At 35.1% G+C, this 15,835-nt stretch overlaps 1 protein-coding gene and 1 pseudogene across 1 annotated transcript; one reads left to right on the top strand and one right to left on the bottom strand.

Annotated features, from left to right (window-relative positions):
• The first annotated feature begins 214 nt into the window (after positions 1–214).
• LOC125853170 (nudix hydrolase 8-like) lies at positions 215–5,141 on the top strand. The gene is made up of 7 exons (XM_049532841.1): positions 215–333; positions 575–712; positions 815–892; positions 1,004–1,054; positions 1,143–1,177; positions 4,417–4,525; positions 4,842–5,141. Exons 2-7 carry the CDS (start codon positions 614–616, stop codon positions 5,046–5,048), a joined length of 579 nt encoding a protein of 192 aa, XP_049388798.1. The 5' UTR covers positions 215–333; positions 575–613; the 3' UTR covers positions 5,049–5,141.
• A 2,757-nt stretch (positions 5,142–7,898) lies between these two features.
• LOC125853173 (disease resistance protein At4g27190-like) lies at positions 7,899–15,487 on the bottom strand (annotated as a pseudogene).
• Positions 15,488–15,835: the final 348 nt, after the last annotated feature.

Here is a 15,835-nt window from a genome sequence, read left to right as displayed (position 1 = left end):
TAACTAATATAGAGCAAAAAGAGTATTACATTATCCCTTAAGCAAATGCTTATTTTTAGTCGGGAAAATTAGGCAGAATTGCAAACATTTAGCCTATATTAGGTACTATAGCTATAGTTTCAGAAAATAGTAATTTGCAGCTACAGTTTCCTCAATTATTGTTATTCGTCTGATTTGTATAATTCGCTTGATTTGTATAAATCTAGAATTTGTGTAATTTGGTTCTTGATTGTATAAATCCATAAGTAAAAGACACCTTTTTTTTTTGGGAAGAAGGGAGTTTTGTTTAAGCTACCATTGGAAAAATGTGATCTAGTTCCTGTTGCAGTAAAGGTATTTCCTTTTTGTTGATGCATTGTAGTAAAGGTATTTCGTACTATCACTTCATCCAAATCGATACCGGAAATTACTCAATCGTTTAGCTTTTCTTTGTTATCTCTGGCTAGTAGTGATTGTCTCATTACTAAATTCGTTGATATAAATGCATGGAGAGAATAAGCTAACTATGGTATTTTAATACACAATAATATACAGCTCTAGTGATTCTGTAACAATCGAACTTTAAATTTTGTAGGAAGGATTTCAATACCATCATGCAGAAAGAGGATATGTTATGATGACTTATTGGATTCCGGAGGAACCCTGTATGCTTCCTTCGAATGCATCGCATCAAGTTGGAGTTGGGGGTTTTGTGATCAACGATAGAAATGAGGTGTGTGTTTTTTTGTTTGCAATGCCTTCCTAATTAGTAGTAATATTTATGACCTTCTAAATTATCTGTGTAGTCTCTTAGGCTAATAAATTTTTGCTTTAGTTGCTTGTTGTGCAAGAGAAACATTTTACGCCGGCTCTTTCAGGCTTATGGAAAATACCAACTGGTTTTATTCATGAGGTATGTTCCTGTATTGCAACTTGACCTTACCATTTTGGTTCTTTTGACTTGGTTAAAGAGTGAAGCATGGAACTATATACTTACTCGGTTTAGTTTTTGCGTCAAACTCAGTCCGAGGAGATCTATACAGGAATTGTAAGAGAAGTGCAGGAGGAAACTGGGGTAAGAAATTCACTTAAACGTATTGCCTTCCTAAACTAGCAACATTAATGACAAATCGTTATTTAAATGATCTCATTACGTTTTCCAGATTGATACTGAATTTGTGGAGGTTATGGCTTTCAGGTAACAAAATTCTCCCTCTTCAAAGAACCATAAGTTTATCTTATATATTTGTAATGACCCTCTTGGTCATTTCTGTGTCTTGTCTTCTGTGTGTCGTTTAGAGTGTTCTGTAGCGATCCCAAGTCATTTATGACTTGTTGGGACTGGCAGTTCGGTCACCTGGTCGTTCGTTTGGTCTTGGTGTGAGTTTTTGTGTTTTGGAGCTTATGAACCTTGAATGATCATTTTCGATCAAAAGTTCAAGAAGATGACATCGGAATTCAATTCTGACGATTCCATCAGCTCCGAAAGGGTCATTTTAGGCTAGTAGCATGGTCGACATGACTCCCGAGGTTTTCAGTGTGAGTCGATGTGATTAGGCGTTTTAGCCTTTGAATTTTGGCTTAAGTTTGACTTTGGTCAACAATCTGAGTAAACGCGCTCGGATGAGAATTTCGTTAGTGCAGTTAGCTCCGGAATGTCGAGTTTGGTCTAGATTGACCCTTCTTTTGTGTCCCGAGGTTTTCGATATCTTTCCGAGCCCTTTTGTGGGTTTTGACTTAAAATGACTTTTGGAAGTGGGACCCACTTTTTATCGAAATGACCTCTGATGGAAATTTCGACTACGCCGTTGAGTCTGGAATATCAAATTTGGTATGGTTGCATATCTCGTTTGCATGCACGGGGTTCCGAACGAGATTGGAGCACCCCGTCGGAGTTTAAGTTTTGGAAATTATTGCAGATTTTCTGCAATAAATGCAGAAAACCAGCAACAATTCCCAAAACTTCAAACTCTCATAACTTTCTCATCTCTCATCCGATTTAGGCGATTCAAAGTGCGGGAGCTTCGTATTATCGGTGGCTTCGCTGTAGCGTGTTCGAAAGTTGTTTTGGTATTTTTGTTTTGGCCATATCTCACTCATTTTAGCTCGGTTTTGGGTGATTCGAAGTCCCACGTGTTGAGAATTGTCGTGGCTTCATCGTAGAGTGTTCAAAGAGTGCTGGGCACCTTTTGATTTTCATTTATTTTGAGTTTTGGACTGCTGCTGTAGGGTTTCTTTTAGTAGATTATAGTGTGGTTTCTTGCTTGTTGGTTTTTGCTATGTTTTGAGCCTCGAATTGTGTTCTATTTTGGGACATAAGTTTGGGGTGCTGTTTAGGGTTTCTTGACGGAGTCAAATTCGAACAGTTCGATGCGGGTCCCACGATTCCCGTTTTGACTCCAAAATTGACCCGTCTCCGTTTGTTGTGATTTTGGTGTCTAAATGACCATAGTAACGTTGTGACTCTATTTTTGATAACGGGGCAGCGTTTTGAGACTGTTCGGAAAGGGAAAGCTCCGGTAAAGTGATTTGGAGAGCACGCGGTTGGCCTTAAGGTAGGCTACGGCTTCCTTTCTTTTAGATTGAGCTTAATTGTGTAAAAACATGTCGATTTGAGTGAATTGGGGGTGGGTACCAGTTTACTACCTTAGTTTGATTAGATACCTTATGTTAGGATCGATTGGCCACATTTCGGGTATAGTATCATGTTAACCGGTTTAGTAGAGTTGCATGTCTATGTGCTAAATGCTATTGTATGCTTGTATGCTTTGTATTGTATGCCTTGTTCATCCTTAACCGTAAGCATGATGTCCTTAGTCTAGGTTAGGCTAGCATTGCCTTACACTTATGACCCGTGTGGGCTGGATAGCCTTGACTTTCTGCCGACGTCGTTCGGATGACTTAGCTCCTTGTAGACTGGAATAGCAGACTTGAGTCTGATAGTTTGAGCCTTAGATTAGGCGTTATCGCTGCTTGCTGCACTTCTATATCTTCTCCCTCGCATTCTGCGGTTTCGGCGCATTCTCGAAGGTTTGGTGCATCACTAGAGGCGTGGGATTGAGATAGTATAGGCTTGGAGCCTTTTCTGTGATATTTTAGAGTGGACGGCATTCCACGGTGGTTGTTGTTGGATTGAATCCTATTGGAGATACCATCACCCTCGGGGTCGTTCTTTCTAGCTAGGCTGGGAACGTATCGCTGGCTGGGTAGACTCGGTGATATTGGCGATCGCCCCCGGGCCTCTCTTTCTAGCTGGGCTGGGAGTGTGCTGCTGGCTGGGTGTCCCTGGGTCGCTCTTTCTAGCTGGACTGGGAGCATGACTGCATGGTAGGACGACTCGCGATATCTACCTCACTCACGGGTCCCTCTTTCTAGCTGGGCTGGGAGTGGACTGTTTGGTTGGGTGCCCCCTAGGGTCACTCTTTCTAGCTGGGCTGGGAGTGTACTGCTGGCTGGGTGGAGTCTGATGGATTATCTTAGTTACTTTGGGTTGGGAGCCCGACTTTCTTCTTTCTCAGTAGACTTAGCCTTGCTGTGTACTTGTCAGACTTATGGGGGTCTGTTCAGGTTTAGTTTAGTTGTACTTAGTTTGTTTCTGGTATGCTCGTGTGCTTTCTTTTCTTATCCGCTTGACCTCTCTGTGTCTAGATTCTATCTTTTCTTATTGTTTTTACCCTTTTTGCTCAGTCGGCCTATGATGCCTACTGAGTACCTGTTGTGTTGGTACTCATGCTACGCTCTGCATCTATTTCGTGATGCAGGTCCCAGTACCAATTACCAGTGGTGATTAGTTCCAACCTTCTTTTGCAGTTGTGATTCGGAGACGAGGGCGAGCACTTGGCGTTTTGGGGTTTGTTATGTCTCCTTCTTTTGTTTTAGCTAGTCTTGTTACCTTTGAGACACGCCCTGTTGTGGTCCACTTTTGGGACTTGTACTCTTTATTAGATAGCTCTGTACTAGTGACTTCCAGGTTCTGGGAGGGATTTCTGTATATAATTATTTTGGGTTGCTTCCTCCTTGTTACCCTTGTTTAGATTATTGTTTTCGCTAGTTTCTGCCCTTTTTGCTCATTACTTGATGTTCTGGGTTACGGGTTGGTTTACCTACTGGTAGGGTATAGTAGGTGCCATCATGACTCGAGAAATCGGGTCGTGACAATATTACACCTTTTTATCGATAGGAAGTGCTGTATTAGAAATCTTATAAGAACACAAAATGCTGATACCATAAGTATCCGAACAACTTGGCTCAGAGACAGAGAATGTGGAGTTGCTATTCGCTAGATTTCACTGTCTCCTTTAGGATATTTCAAACTTTATTCAGCTTCTTGCTCTATCTCATGCTATGTACATTAGTTTTGGACTCTAATTGTTGATTTTACAGTTTACAAACAAGATACCATTGTTTAAATTAACATTTATGGATGTCCTTCTTCAGGCATGTTCACGATGTGGCCTTTCAAAAGTCAGATTTGTTCTTCGTCTGTCTGTTAAGACCCCTGTCAAAACAGATCATGGTTGATGATCTAGAAATTCAGGATGCTAAGGTAAGCATATCGTATTGTGTAATACTCACTTGATGAGCTAGCGTTTGAGATTGAGTTAGACTCAATGTCCATTTTTCTTAACATTATACCACATCCAAACTCGTCCTTATTCTTGTGTGTCTCAATGTTGGTTCCGCATGTCATATTGTCTACACATCAGCTGTTTAGTCTCGGAACACACACCCCCATATTGGTCGGAAAAATGTGATGTTGCCTCATCTCATGAGCTAGCTTTTAAGGTTGAGTTAGACTTAAAGTCTGCAGCTTTATGCGACTTAGCATTTACTCGAGCTGCCTTTTCTTTTTTGCAATACAGTGGATGCCTCTAGTTGAGTTTGTGGAGCAACCTCTAATCCAAGAAGACGACATGTTCAAGAAAATAATTGACATTTTCATCGCTAGACTAGGGAAGCGGTACTGCAGATTGTCTGTCCATCAACTGGTTTCCAAATTTGATGACAAACCTTCTACATTGTACTTTAACACAGTTGATGATCCAGATTTGAACTGTCAAGCCAATTAGCATCACAATCAGTATTGTCTTGTGTATATGTGTAATCTATAGGTTATGGACTCTGTAAATATACTTATAAATTATTCAAAAGAACTTGTTATAGGGAGGTAACTGTCATATGATTTTCTTTCTTTATAATTTGTATATCAGGTGTTTGCACCAAACCAAAAAATGCAACACATGTGCTTCTCATTGACATTATTATTAATTTTTTCAGTATAATTTTTAATTGCTAAGGTTAAGTGTTTTGGTTTGTTGTAAACACCGGATGCAGATATGTTCTTTCATTCGATTCTCTGTTGTCAATCTATAATCAATGTTTTCTGGAAAATGCTTTTCACTCTAGAACTGAAATCGGAAAGACATTTTTCAAGAAAATGACTTCTGTCATACCAAATAAATCAGAATTTGGAGCATTTCGAACGCCTGAAATCCAACTACAAACTAGACAGCAGAGGCGTATCTAAGGGGGAGTCACCGGGTTCACGTGAACCCATGGTCCCCTCCCGAGATCATATATAGTAGTGTTGTATTTTTAAAAAAATATTGAAATATAGATGTGTGATTCCACACTCGGAGTATCACATAATGCGATTATGACTAGGTGCACCTCTCTCCGCGAGGTTAGAAATATGAATTTTATATTTATCTTGTTCTATTTTTCTTTCTAAAATTGGGTAACACTTTTCTAAGTGGTAATTGGTAGAACTTTTGACATTTTAATTAATTCATCAATATATATATATCAGAATTAATTTTAGACCTATAATTTAAAATTTCAACGATTTTCATTAGTAAAAACCTAAATGTCGAACCGATGAAATTTATATCATAGATTAATCTTTTTATAATAGTGCACCCATCATCTCAAAATCCTGGATACGCCTCTGCTAGACAGCAGGCCGACGTAACAAGCTAGAATAATCCTAAGTTAGTGAAAATTCAACTTTTGAGTTGAGAATTTTTTATATGGTTGACTTTGGTTAACATTATGAGTTTTGAGCGTCGTATGAGAATTCCATCAATTTTACTGAGTTCAGAACGTTGAGTTTGCTCTATTAAGATGATCGGTCAGAGTCCCGAGACCTTAAATTGTGATTTTGATATTAAGGTAAAAAGTTGAATTTTTGACCTAGACGGGTTCCGAGGGGTATTTTGGTTATAACCATATATTTTTTGAAATTCGACCATTCCATTGGTTCCAAAACATGCTTTATGATAGATTTGCACTATTGGTTCTTGTTTATAAGATTCTAAATGAGTTTCAAGGGTCAAAAGGATGTTTTCAAGGTTGCTTGTGTACACTTTAATTGCGACAAAATAGACTTTTAGCGACGATAAATGGGTTTTAGTGTGGAAATCGCTGAGTTAAATATCTATTTTAACCCATTTCATGTTTTTGACATTTTTGGAGCTAGAAAAGTCAGTTTGAGGTGATTTTTGATGCGTTTTTCTTTCATTATCATTGTATGTATTTCTAACCCTATTTTACTCTTTCCCCCAAAATATTCCTTTCATATTTCATGATTTCTATCCAATAAGTTGAGATTTTAAACCCTAAAGTAGAGAAAGCGAAAATTGTTGATTTGGAGGTCGATTTGGAATGAGTTTTTATTGATTTTCGGGATTTAAGGTCCTTGTATAATGGGTAAACTGATTTTGACAAAGTTTTCCTGAAATTTCTCATTTTTGACTGCATTTCAAATGTGAGTTTTGGGTTTTTTCTCCTAAAGTTGGAAAAGTAGTAAAATTCTTGATTAGAGCTTGATTTTTGCTTGTTTTAAATGAATTTTTCAACCATGAACTCCTTTTGGCTTGTAGAACTTGATCTTCAACTAAAAATCTGATTTACCCTTTTCATTTCCGAAGTGATTTTTGAACTATGTTACCTCAATTTCAATCCTATCAATATGAGTATCATTGAACACTTTAGCCCGTATTTGAGCATGATAATGTTATTGAGCAGCATCCTGAGGTGGGGGGTCCAGCCCAACCTCATGTGGTTCCCAACATCACTCTGATGTTTCAGGAGTTAATAGTTAGGTTATTGGCTAGATTGGATTAGATCAAGTCAAATCAGTACCACAACCATCTCAACAACTCAATACCAAATCAATACGAAATGCAATGCAATACAATGGCCAAAATCCTATATACACAGCAGCTTTCTCGGTCACATAATAGGGACCCATGGGGGACCAACACAGACGGTCGTTATGTGCTTGTGCAGATGATCTCAATGTACTATCACAAAATCAAACAATCTCCGACACAAACGATCTCCACGTGCCCCACTCATAAACATAAAACCATTGCAACATGGACTATCTCCACGTGCTTAAGCCTTACTCATATTCAATCTTGTATTCATGCATGTGCATAATATAATATCAATTGATTAGGAGATGATGATGCATCTCATTTCAATCAAATATATTCATCTCATCGCAACATATATGAGCTCATGAAGAAAATATAAACACACAAAAAGTAACCAAGTTCACAAAATTTAAAAGTCTCAATATTTCCGTTATCTCACAACTCAAGGAGTACTATCAATTTCATGACTCTGATATCCATATAAATGCTCGTTATCTCATTTACACGGTACTGGCATAAATGTTTGTTAGCTCATTTACGTGGTACCCCTTTATTACCAATTATCCTTAGATTTAACTCACAAAACTAACACTTCAAAGGATCTGTAATCTTTAATTAGTTGCCTCAAACCAAAGCCCAAATGCCAAATTGTGAATTTGCCCTTCCACAATGCTTCTGAATAATAAAATTTATTTAAATAATACATGCTTCTCATAAGAATATGAATCTAATGACATTTATATTGCTATATTTATTTTTGGCTTGACGACAATCAAATAAAAAAGTCCACCCCAATCCTAGAAGTCAAATCTGAAATATTATGTTCACTCATAATAAAATAAAGTCACACGTCGAATTTCAGCTACCATGGGCATCCATGCTTTTATAATATGTTAGTGAAACATAAAACGATTCTCTAAATTTGACTTGTATTTTTCGTCATCCCACTCCAGGCGGCTCCACCATCTTGAATATCCATTTATTACTTTGATGTTGGAGGTTTGAATAGAGAGAGGCAACTTCCTTATTCCATTGCAATACACCACCTCAAGTTCCTCCAGGTGTTCCCACATACTCTCTGGCTCCCCAAACGTTCTTAATGCGTCTAAATCATCCAAGAATAACTTTCGGACTCTTGGAATTTCTGAGCTAACTAGTGTCGTCTGACTTGAGCCGAATTGTGCCAGTAACTCTGTCAGATGATCACAAGCGGAAAGTGAAATTTCTTCCAAGTGCCTGGGTACAGAAAAAGCTCCACCAACATTAAAAAGACATGTTAAACTTGAACAATGGAGTATATCCAGTTTGCATAATTTAGAAAATCTTAGACCCAGAAGTCGATCAAAATCAGAAACACTCTTCAACTTATATACGTGGTCGAGGTAGAGATATTCCAGATTTGGCATAGGGTCATCAAACTGTCCACTTCCTTCTATCGATGGTCCAAAATTATAAGAGCAGCACTTTATGTATAGTGATTTTAATCCATCAAAACTGTTGTTCCGAATGAACTCCGTGAGACCCATGCATTCTTCCAAGTACAAATCTGAAGCAAACTGCAACATGCTTGAGAGCCAGACTTTGTTATTGAAAATGTCAAAACCTGAGAGGCATATCGCCTTTGTTGACTTGTTGAATCGTACCTCATGAGTTGTAGTATTCCCAACTCTAATGTGAAATCTTTTCAATCTTTTCATCCAGGTGTACTGGTCACTTTTCAAAATTGAAATTGATGAGCTATCCAAGTAAATAAAAAGTGATGTCAGATTGGGTAGATGTGATATCTCATCAAAAGAAATTGCTCCAACAACATCTCCACGTCTTATGGGTAGATGTAACTTTTCAAGCCTTCGCAACTCATGGAAAACCCCCAGGTCGATGCTCTCCTTCAGCTCACGTAAAGGCATATTTAATAGCCTCAGATTTGTCAACTTGTCCATTCCTTCCGGCAGACAACATAACCTTCTATTATCACAATCGAGCAACTGCAAATTGCAAAGATTACCAATAGGTGGTAACTCGTTCAACATGTAGCACCTTTGTAGTATTAGAGCACGTAGTTGACTTAAATTATTGACGGAAGAAGGCAGTGCTCTAATACTAGTATAACTCAGGTTCAGAACTCTTAGAACTGGAAATGACAAAAAGAATTTATCGGGAATTTTCACAAGGGATTTATCGTCTTGCAAAAGTAAAGATGTTGTCTTTNTTCCAAGTACAAATCTGAAGCAAACTGCAACATGCTTGAGAGCCAGACTTTGTTATTGAAAATGTCAAAACCTGAGAGGCATATCGCCTTTGTTGACTTGTTGAATCGTACCTCATGAGTTGTAGTATTCCCAACTCTAATGTGAAATCTTTTCAATCTTTTCATCCAGGTGTGGTCACTTGTCAAACTTGAAATTGATGAGCTATCCAAGTAAATAAAAAGTGATGTCAGATTGGGTAGATGTGATATCTCATCAAAATAAGTTGCTCCAACAACATCTCCACGTCTTATGGGTAGATGTAACATTTCAAGCCTTTGCAACTCATGGAAAACCCCCAGGTCGATGCTCTCCTTCAACTCACCTAAAGGCATATTTAATAGCCTCAGATTTGTCAACTTGTCCATTCCTTCCGGCAGACAACATAACTTTGTATTATTACAATTGAGCAGCTGTAAATTGAAAAGACTACCAATACCTGGCAACTCGTTCAACATGTGGCACCTTTGTAGTATTAGAGCACGTAGTTGACTTAAATTATTGACGGAAGAAGGCAGTGCTCTAATATCAGTTCCACTCAGGTTCAGAACTCTTAGAGCTGGAAATGACAAAAGGAATTCGTGGGGAATTTCCCAAAGGTGATAATTCTCTTGCAATAGTAAAGTTGTCGTCTCTGGGCATTTCGTGAAGTTTTCAGGTAGATCTTGAATTCCTTGGGTTATGAAAGATAATCTCTTGACAGAAGCTGACACTACTTCAACATTTGAAATCTTAATTAACTCAATTCCAGCTTGAATAACAGAACTGTGTTCATCCCCAAAGGTATTATCTATCCATTTAGCAACATCACGAACCACATCATGCATCTTCACACAATCCATCTCATCGGCTTGTTCTAGTAAACAGACATTTTTTAGTTCCTCAATAATTGCGATTCCCCTGTTGTAAGCTTTTTCATATGTGTCATGTTCACCAAGGAACCCCTCTGCCCACCAGCAATGTATGAGATCATTTGTTCGTATAGACGCTGGATATAAGGAGCAATACAAGAAACAACTTTGAATGTCACTTCTCCTTTTGTTCCTATTGCTTCTTTTCTCTAAAGAATCAAAACTCCATTTGATGACCTCGTAAACCTTATCTCCTGTGTCTTTGTCATTAGGTTCAGACATTCTAAGTGATTCCAAAGCATCTTCCCATTCCTCGACCATGTTCTTCCCTCTCATAGATGCTCCAATAATAGTGATTGCTAAAGGTAAACCATCACACTCTCTTGCAATACCCATTGCTGATGGCTGAATATCCACCCGATTGGCAACGTCTCCCGCATTTTCAATAAACAGATGTCAAGATTCATCTTTATCCAATGTGAAAATATTCATTATGATGTGTGTTTTCATTCCCTCACAAACCTTCCGTTTACGAGAAGTAATAATAACATTGCTTCCTGCGTGATCTTTGGGTTGGGGCACACCTACATGATCCAAATCTATAGCTTCCCAAACATCATCTAGTATCACAAGGAAACTCTTTTCCTGCTTAAGCCTTTCATAGATTTTGCTGGCATTGCTTTCTTCACTTCCCTGATCAGTATTTACCTCTAGGCTTAATCTGTCAGCAATTCGTGCTTGAACCTTTCTTATGTCTATTGGCGGTTTGGGTGCGGTAACCCATATCACAACACCAAAACACAATTTAGACCTAATTGACACGTCATTAATCTGTTTAAGCTCATTGTTCAAATTCTTCACCAAAGTAGTTTTCCCAATTCCTCCTGCACCCCACACTCCGATGATGCCAACCTGACATACCCAAAAGAATAATTAAACATGCAACAATGGTAATATACAAGAAATTAGAGAAAGAAGGATTGTAGGAGGCTTTGTTTCAACAATTGTCAAATTATGTTTTGATCTCAATATTGTTAACTTAATTTCCAGTTATTTATAATAGAAATAATATTATCTTTTTATAGAGAAAATTTATTTTAAATATCTATTATAAAATAATTTTAATTACATCTTTATTTTATTAAATTAAAATGTACATATTCAAATTTTCAATCAATATTATACCTAGATAAATAAAAGAATAAATTAATATTGATATACTATTAATAAAATGATTTAAATATAATTTATAATATCAAGCAAAATAAATTAAAAGAGATACATATATCCATATTTGAATAAATATATATGTAATTATCATGCTGAAATTTATGTGGAATTAGTTTCCTCATTCTTCTCTGGAAAATAGTGTAGTTATCTGCAAATATCAAGTATAATTTGATATTTTTTTGATTTATGTGGTCAAATTTTAAATTAGAAATTGAACATGAGATAAAAATTTATTCAGTAAAGGTGAAAGTTTTTAACCTGAGTTTTAAATCATAACCACTTCTAACAAATTAAATTATACAGGATATTTCTTCTAATTTATATTTCATTTTATTATTTTTGTAATTCTAATTTCATGTAATACATAATTTATCTATTATAAAAATATAAGTAGACAAATAGTCAATCAGTATCTTTATTTATGTTTTATAGTAAATGAAATTATAATTTTGCAATAAATGGTTAATCAATATCATTATTTATATTTTGTAGTAATACAAAGTTATAGTTTAAAATAAAATAAGACAGACAAATCTAAAAAATGAAGAAAAAAAAAAGGGCAATGGAATAAAAGTTTTAAAATAAATTAAATTTCAAGAAAAAAAATACATAGTTATTTATATTATGTTGAAACAAATAATAAGTAAGAATATTAGGTAAAGCAATAAGTTATTAAAAGGTCACATAGTAATATAAGGATACTAATTAATGAGTGTTACAATTGCAATAAGTTCATTTTGTATGAAGTGTTGATAAAGAGGAAGCTAAGTTATATAAATTAGTAGCTACTATTTATTTAGAATTTATATAATTGTAGGTGTAGAACAATATTTATCATATGTGAATGAAAACAACAATTTGTCTAAAAGCTAGATATTTTATGTAACAAGTAGAATGTGTTGTTAGAAAAATAATATAAAATTAAAAGGGCAGATTATTTGTATATATACTGAATAATTATACATTTATAATGAGCTCATTGTGTCATCAAGTAGGAGAAGAATTGTTTTTGCTTCTATCCAAGGAATTTTAGGCTTTCATTTAGGGAAAAGACACGAGTACTCCTACACCGCGATTGAAATATCAGAAACACATCTTATCAGCTATCAAATTCTAAACAATTTAAGATTACTAATCTTAATTTAGTTCTAGTAATACCTCATTGTTTTCCAAGTGTTCGAGGATTTTGTCGAGATTCTTTCTTGCGGCTGGCTGGTCTTTTATTGATGGTCCTGGTAAGTGCTCAACTTTTTCCATACGGTAATTTGCTTCCATCAAATTGGATCCAAAGCTTTCTTCAGCCTTTGTAAGCCTGCAAAGTTTAACTTGGATATTATTCTGTGCTTGAGTCCAGACTTCAGAGTGGAGGCTGCAATTGGGACAACACCTATATCTAAGTGTCTTTGCCGTTGCAATGTTTTCTTGCATAGTTTCCCATTCATTCTCCAGCTCGCGAACATCATCAATCCACTTGATAACATTTGGTTTTGGTTTATAGCCTTGTCCCTCATCTTTTTCCACCTTTTCTTTGATATCATCTCTTAACTTTGTTAGCGTCTTCATTTCCTTCGTTAAATTTTCAACATTTGATGAGAAATGGACAGTATTTTCAACATCAGGATAGATGCATTTACATACAAACTTTCCCACCTCAACAATAATGCCACTTATAACATTAATAAGTATATCCATTGAACAATTCTTGATGCACTCTCAAACTGTTTGTTTAAGGCAGAAATTCAGAGAACTAAAAGAAAAAGGCAAACACAACTATTCGAGTAACTAGCAATGTAAAAATGTAAAGAGAAAATGGCTTCATATATATCCCTCAACATACTCCTTGTTATAAAAGAGACCATATATACTTTTACTGTTACACAAATAATTCACATATACTCCTACNGGGTTGGGGCACACCTACATGATCCAAATCTATAGCTTCCCAAACATCATCTAGTATCACAAGGAAACTCTTTTCCTGCTTAAGCCTTTCATAGATTTTGCTGGCATTGCTTTCTTCACTTCCCTGATCAGTATTTACCTCTAGGCTTAATCTGTCAGCAATTCGTGCTTGAACCTTTCTTATGTCTATTGGCGGTTTGGGTGCGGTAACCCATATCACAACACCAAAACACAATTTAGACCTAATTGACACGTCATTAATCTGTTTAAGCTCATTGTTCAAATTCTTCACCAAAGTAGTTTTCCCAATTCCTCCTGCACCCCACACTCCGATGATGCCAACCTGACATACCCAAAAGAATAATTAAACATGCAACAATGGTAATATACAAGAAATTAGAGAAAGAAGGATTGTAGGAGGCTTTGTTTCAACAATTGTCAAATTATGTTTTGATCTCAATATTGTTAACTTAATTTCCAGTTATTTATAATAGAAATAATATTATCTTTTTATAGAGAAAATTTATTTTAAATATCTATTATAAAATAATTTTAATTACATCTTTATTTTATTAAATTAAAATGTACATATTCAAATTTTCAATCAATATTATACCTAGATAAATAAAAGAATAAATTAATATTGATATACTATTAATAAAATGATTTAAATATAATTTATAATATCAAGCAAAATAAATTAAAAGAGATACATATATCCATATTTGAATAAATATATATGTAATTATCATGCTGAAATTTATGTGGAATTAGTTTCCTCATTCTTCTCTGGAAAATAGTGTAGTTATCTGCAAATATCAAGTATAATTTGATATTTTTATGATTTATGTGGTCAAATTTTAAATTAGAAATTGAACATGAGATAAAAATTTATTCTCATTATTTATATTTTGTAGTAATACAAAGTTATAGTTTAAAATAAAATAAGACAGACAAATCTAAAAAATGAAGAAAAAAAAAAGGGCAATGGAATAAAAGTTTTAAAATAAATTAAATTTCAAGAAAAAAAATACATATTTATTTATATTATGTTGAAACAAATAATAAGTAAGAATATTAGGTAAAGTAATAAGTTATTAAAAGGTCACATAGTAATATAAGGATACTAATTAATGAATGTTACAATTGGAATAAGTTCATTTTGTATGAAGTGTTGATAAAGCGGAAGCTAAGTTATATAAATTAGTAGCTACTATTTATTTAGAATTTATATAATTGTAGGTGTAGAACAATATTTATATTTATCATATGTGAATGAAAACAACAATTTGTCTAAAAGCTAGATATTTTATGTAACAAGTAGAATGTGTTGTTAGAAAAATAATATAAAATTAAAAGGGCAGATTATTTGTATATATACTGAATAATTATACATTTATAATGAGTTCATTGTGTCAGTAGCAGAAGACTTGCTTTTGCTTCTATCTAAGGAATTTTAGGCTTTCATTTAGGGAAAAGACACGAGTACTCCTGCACCGCGATTGAAATATCAGAAACACATTTTATCAGCTATCAAATTCTAAACAATTTAAGATTACTAATCTTAATTTAGTTCTAGTAATACCTCATTGTTTTCCAAGTGTTCGAGGATTTTGTCGAGATTCTTTCTTGCGGCTGGCTGGTCTTTTATTGATGGTCCTGGTAAGTGCTCAACTTTTTCCATACGGTAATTTGCTTCCATCAAATTGGATCCAAAATTTTCTTCGGCATTTGCAAGCTTGCAAAGTTCAACTTGGATATTATTCTGTGCTTGAGTCCAGACTTCAGAGCGGAGGCTGCAATTGGGACAGCACCTATATGTAAGTGTCTTTGCTGCTGCAATGTTTTCTTGCATACTTTCCCATTCATTCTCCAGCTCGCAAACATCCTCGATCCACTTGATAACATCTGATTTTGGTTTATAGCCTTCTTCCTCAGCTTTTTTCACCTTTTCTTTCTTATCATCTCTTAACTTTGTTAGCGTCTCCATTTCCTCCCTTAAATTTTCAACATTTGATGAGAAATGGACAGTATTTTCAATCTTAGGATAGATGCATTTACATACAAACTTTCCCACCTCCACAACAAAACCACCTACAACATTAAACACTATTTCCATCGAACAATTCTTGAGGTAATGATGCTCTCTCAAACTAAGGCAGAAATTCAGAGAACTAAAAGAAAAAGGCAAACACAACTATTCGAGTAACGAGCAATGATCCTTTTCACACACAGCTTTTTTTTTTTACTTCTTTAATTATTACTTTTTTGAGTTATTTATTTATTTATTTCATTATTTAGCGTAAAAATATGAGAGAAAAAGTGTGAATGAAAACAAAGAGAAAAAAGTAAGAAAAAACTTTAAAATTAATTATTTTCCGGATATATTGTAGTTTATTTTCGTATTTGTAAAAAAAATAATTGGGGGCATATATGATATATTTTACAAGAAAGTTAGTGAAAAAAT

This window comes from Solanum stenotomum, unplaced genomic scaffold (genome assembly GCF_019186545.1).
Source record: "Solanum stenotomum isolate F172 unplaced genomic scaffold, ASM1918654v1 scaffold9835, whole genome shotgun sequence".
NCBI classification, from domain to species: domain Eukaryota; kingdom Viridiplantae; phylum Streptophyta; class Magnoliopsida; order Solanales; family Solanaceae; genus Solanum; species Solanum stenotomum.
Note: the sequence above shows the minus strand (reverse complement) of the source record. Positions and strands in the feature narration are given on the sequence as shown.

What these genes read in the sequence shown, in the direction of transcription:
- LOC125853170 (XM_049532841.1), top strand. Translation starts at nt 614, where the DNA reads ATGATGACTTATTGGATTCCGGAGGAACCCTGTATGCTTCCTTCGAAT. An exon ending in TGATCAACGATAGAAATGAG is followed by an intron (nt 713 to 814) that starts GTGTGTGTTTTT and finishes TTTTTGCTTTAG; the next exon opens with TTGCTTGTTGTGCAAGAGAA. An exon ending in CAACTGGTTTTATTCATGAG is followed by an intron (nt 893 to 1,003) that starts GTATGTTCCTGT and finishes CGTCAAACTCAG; the next exon opens with TCCGAGGAGATCTATACAGG.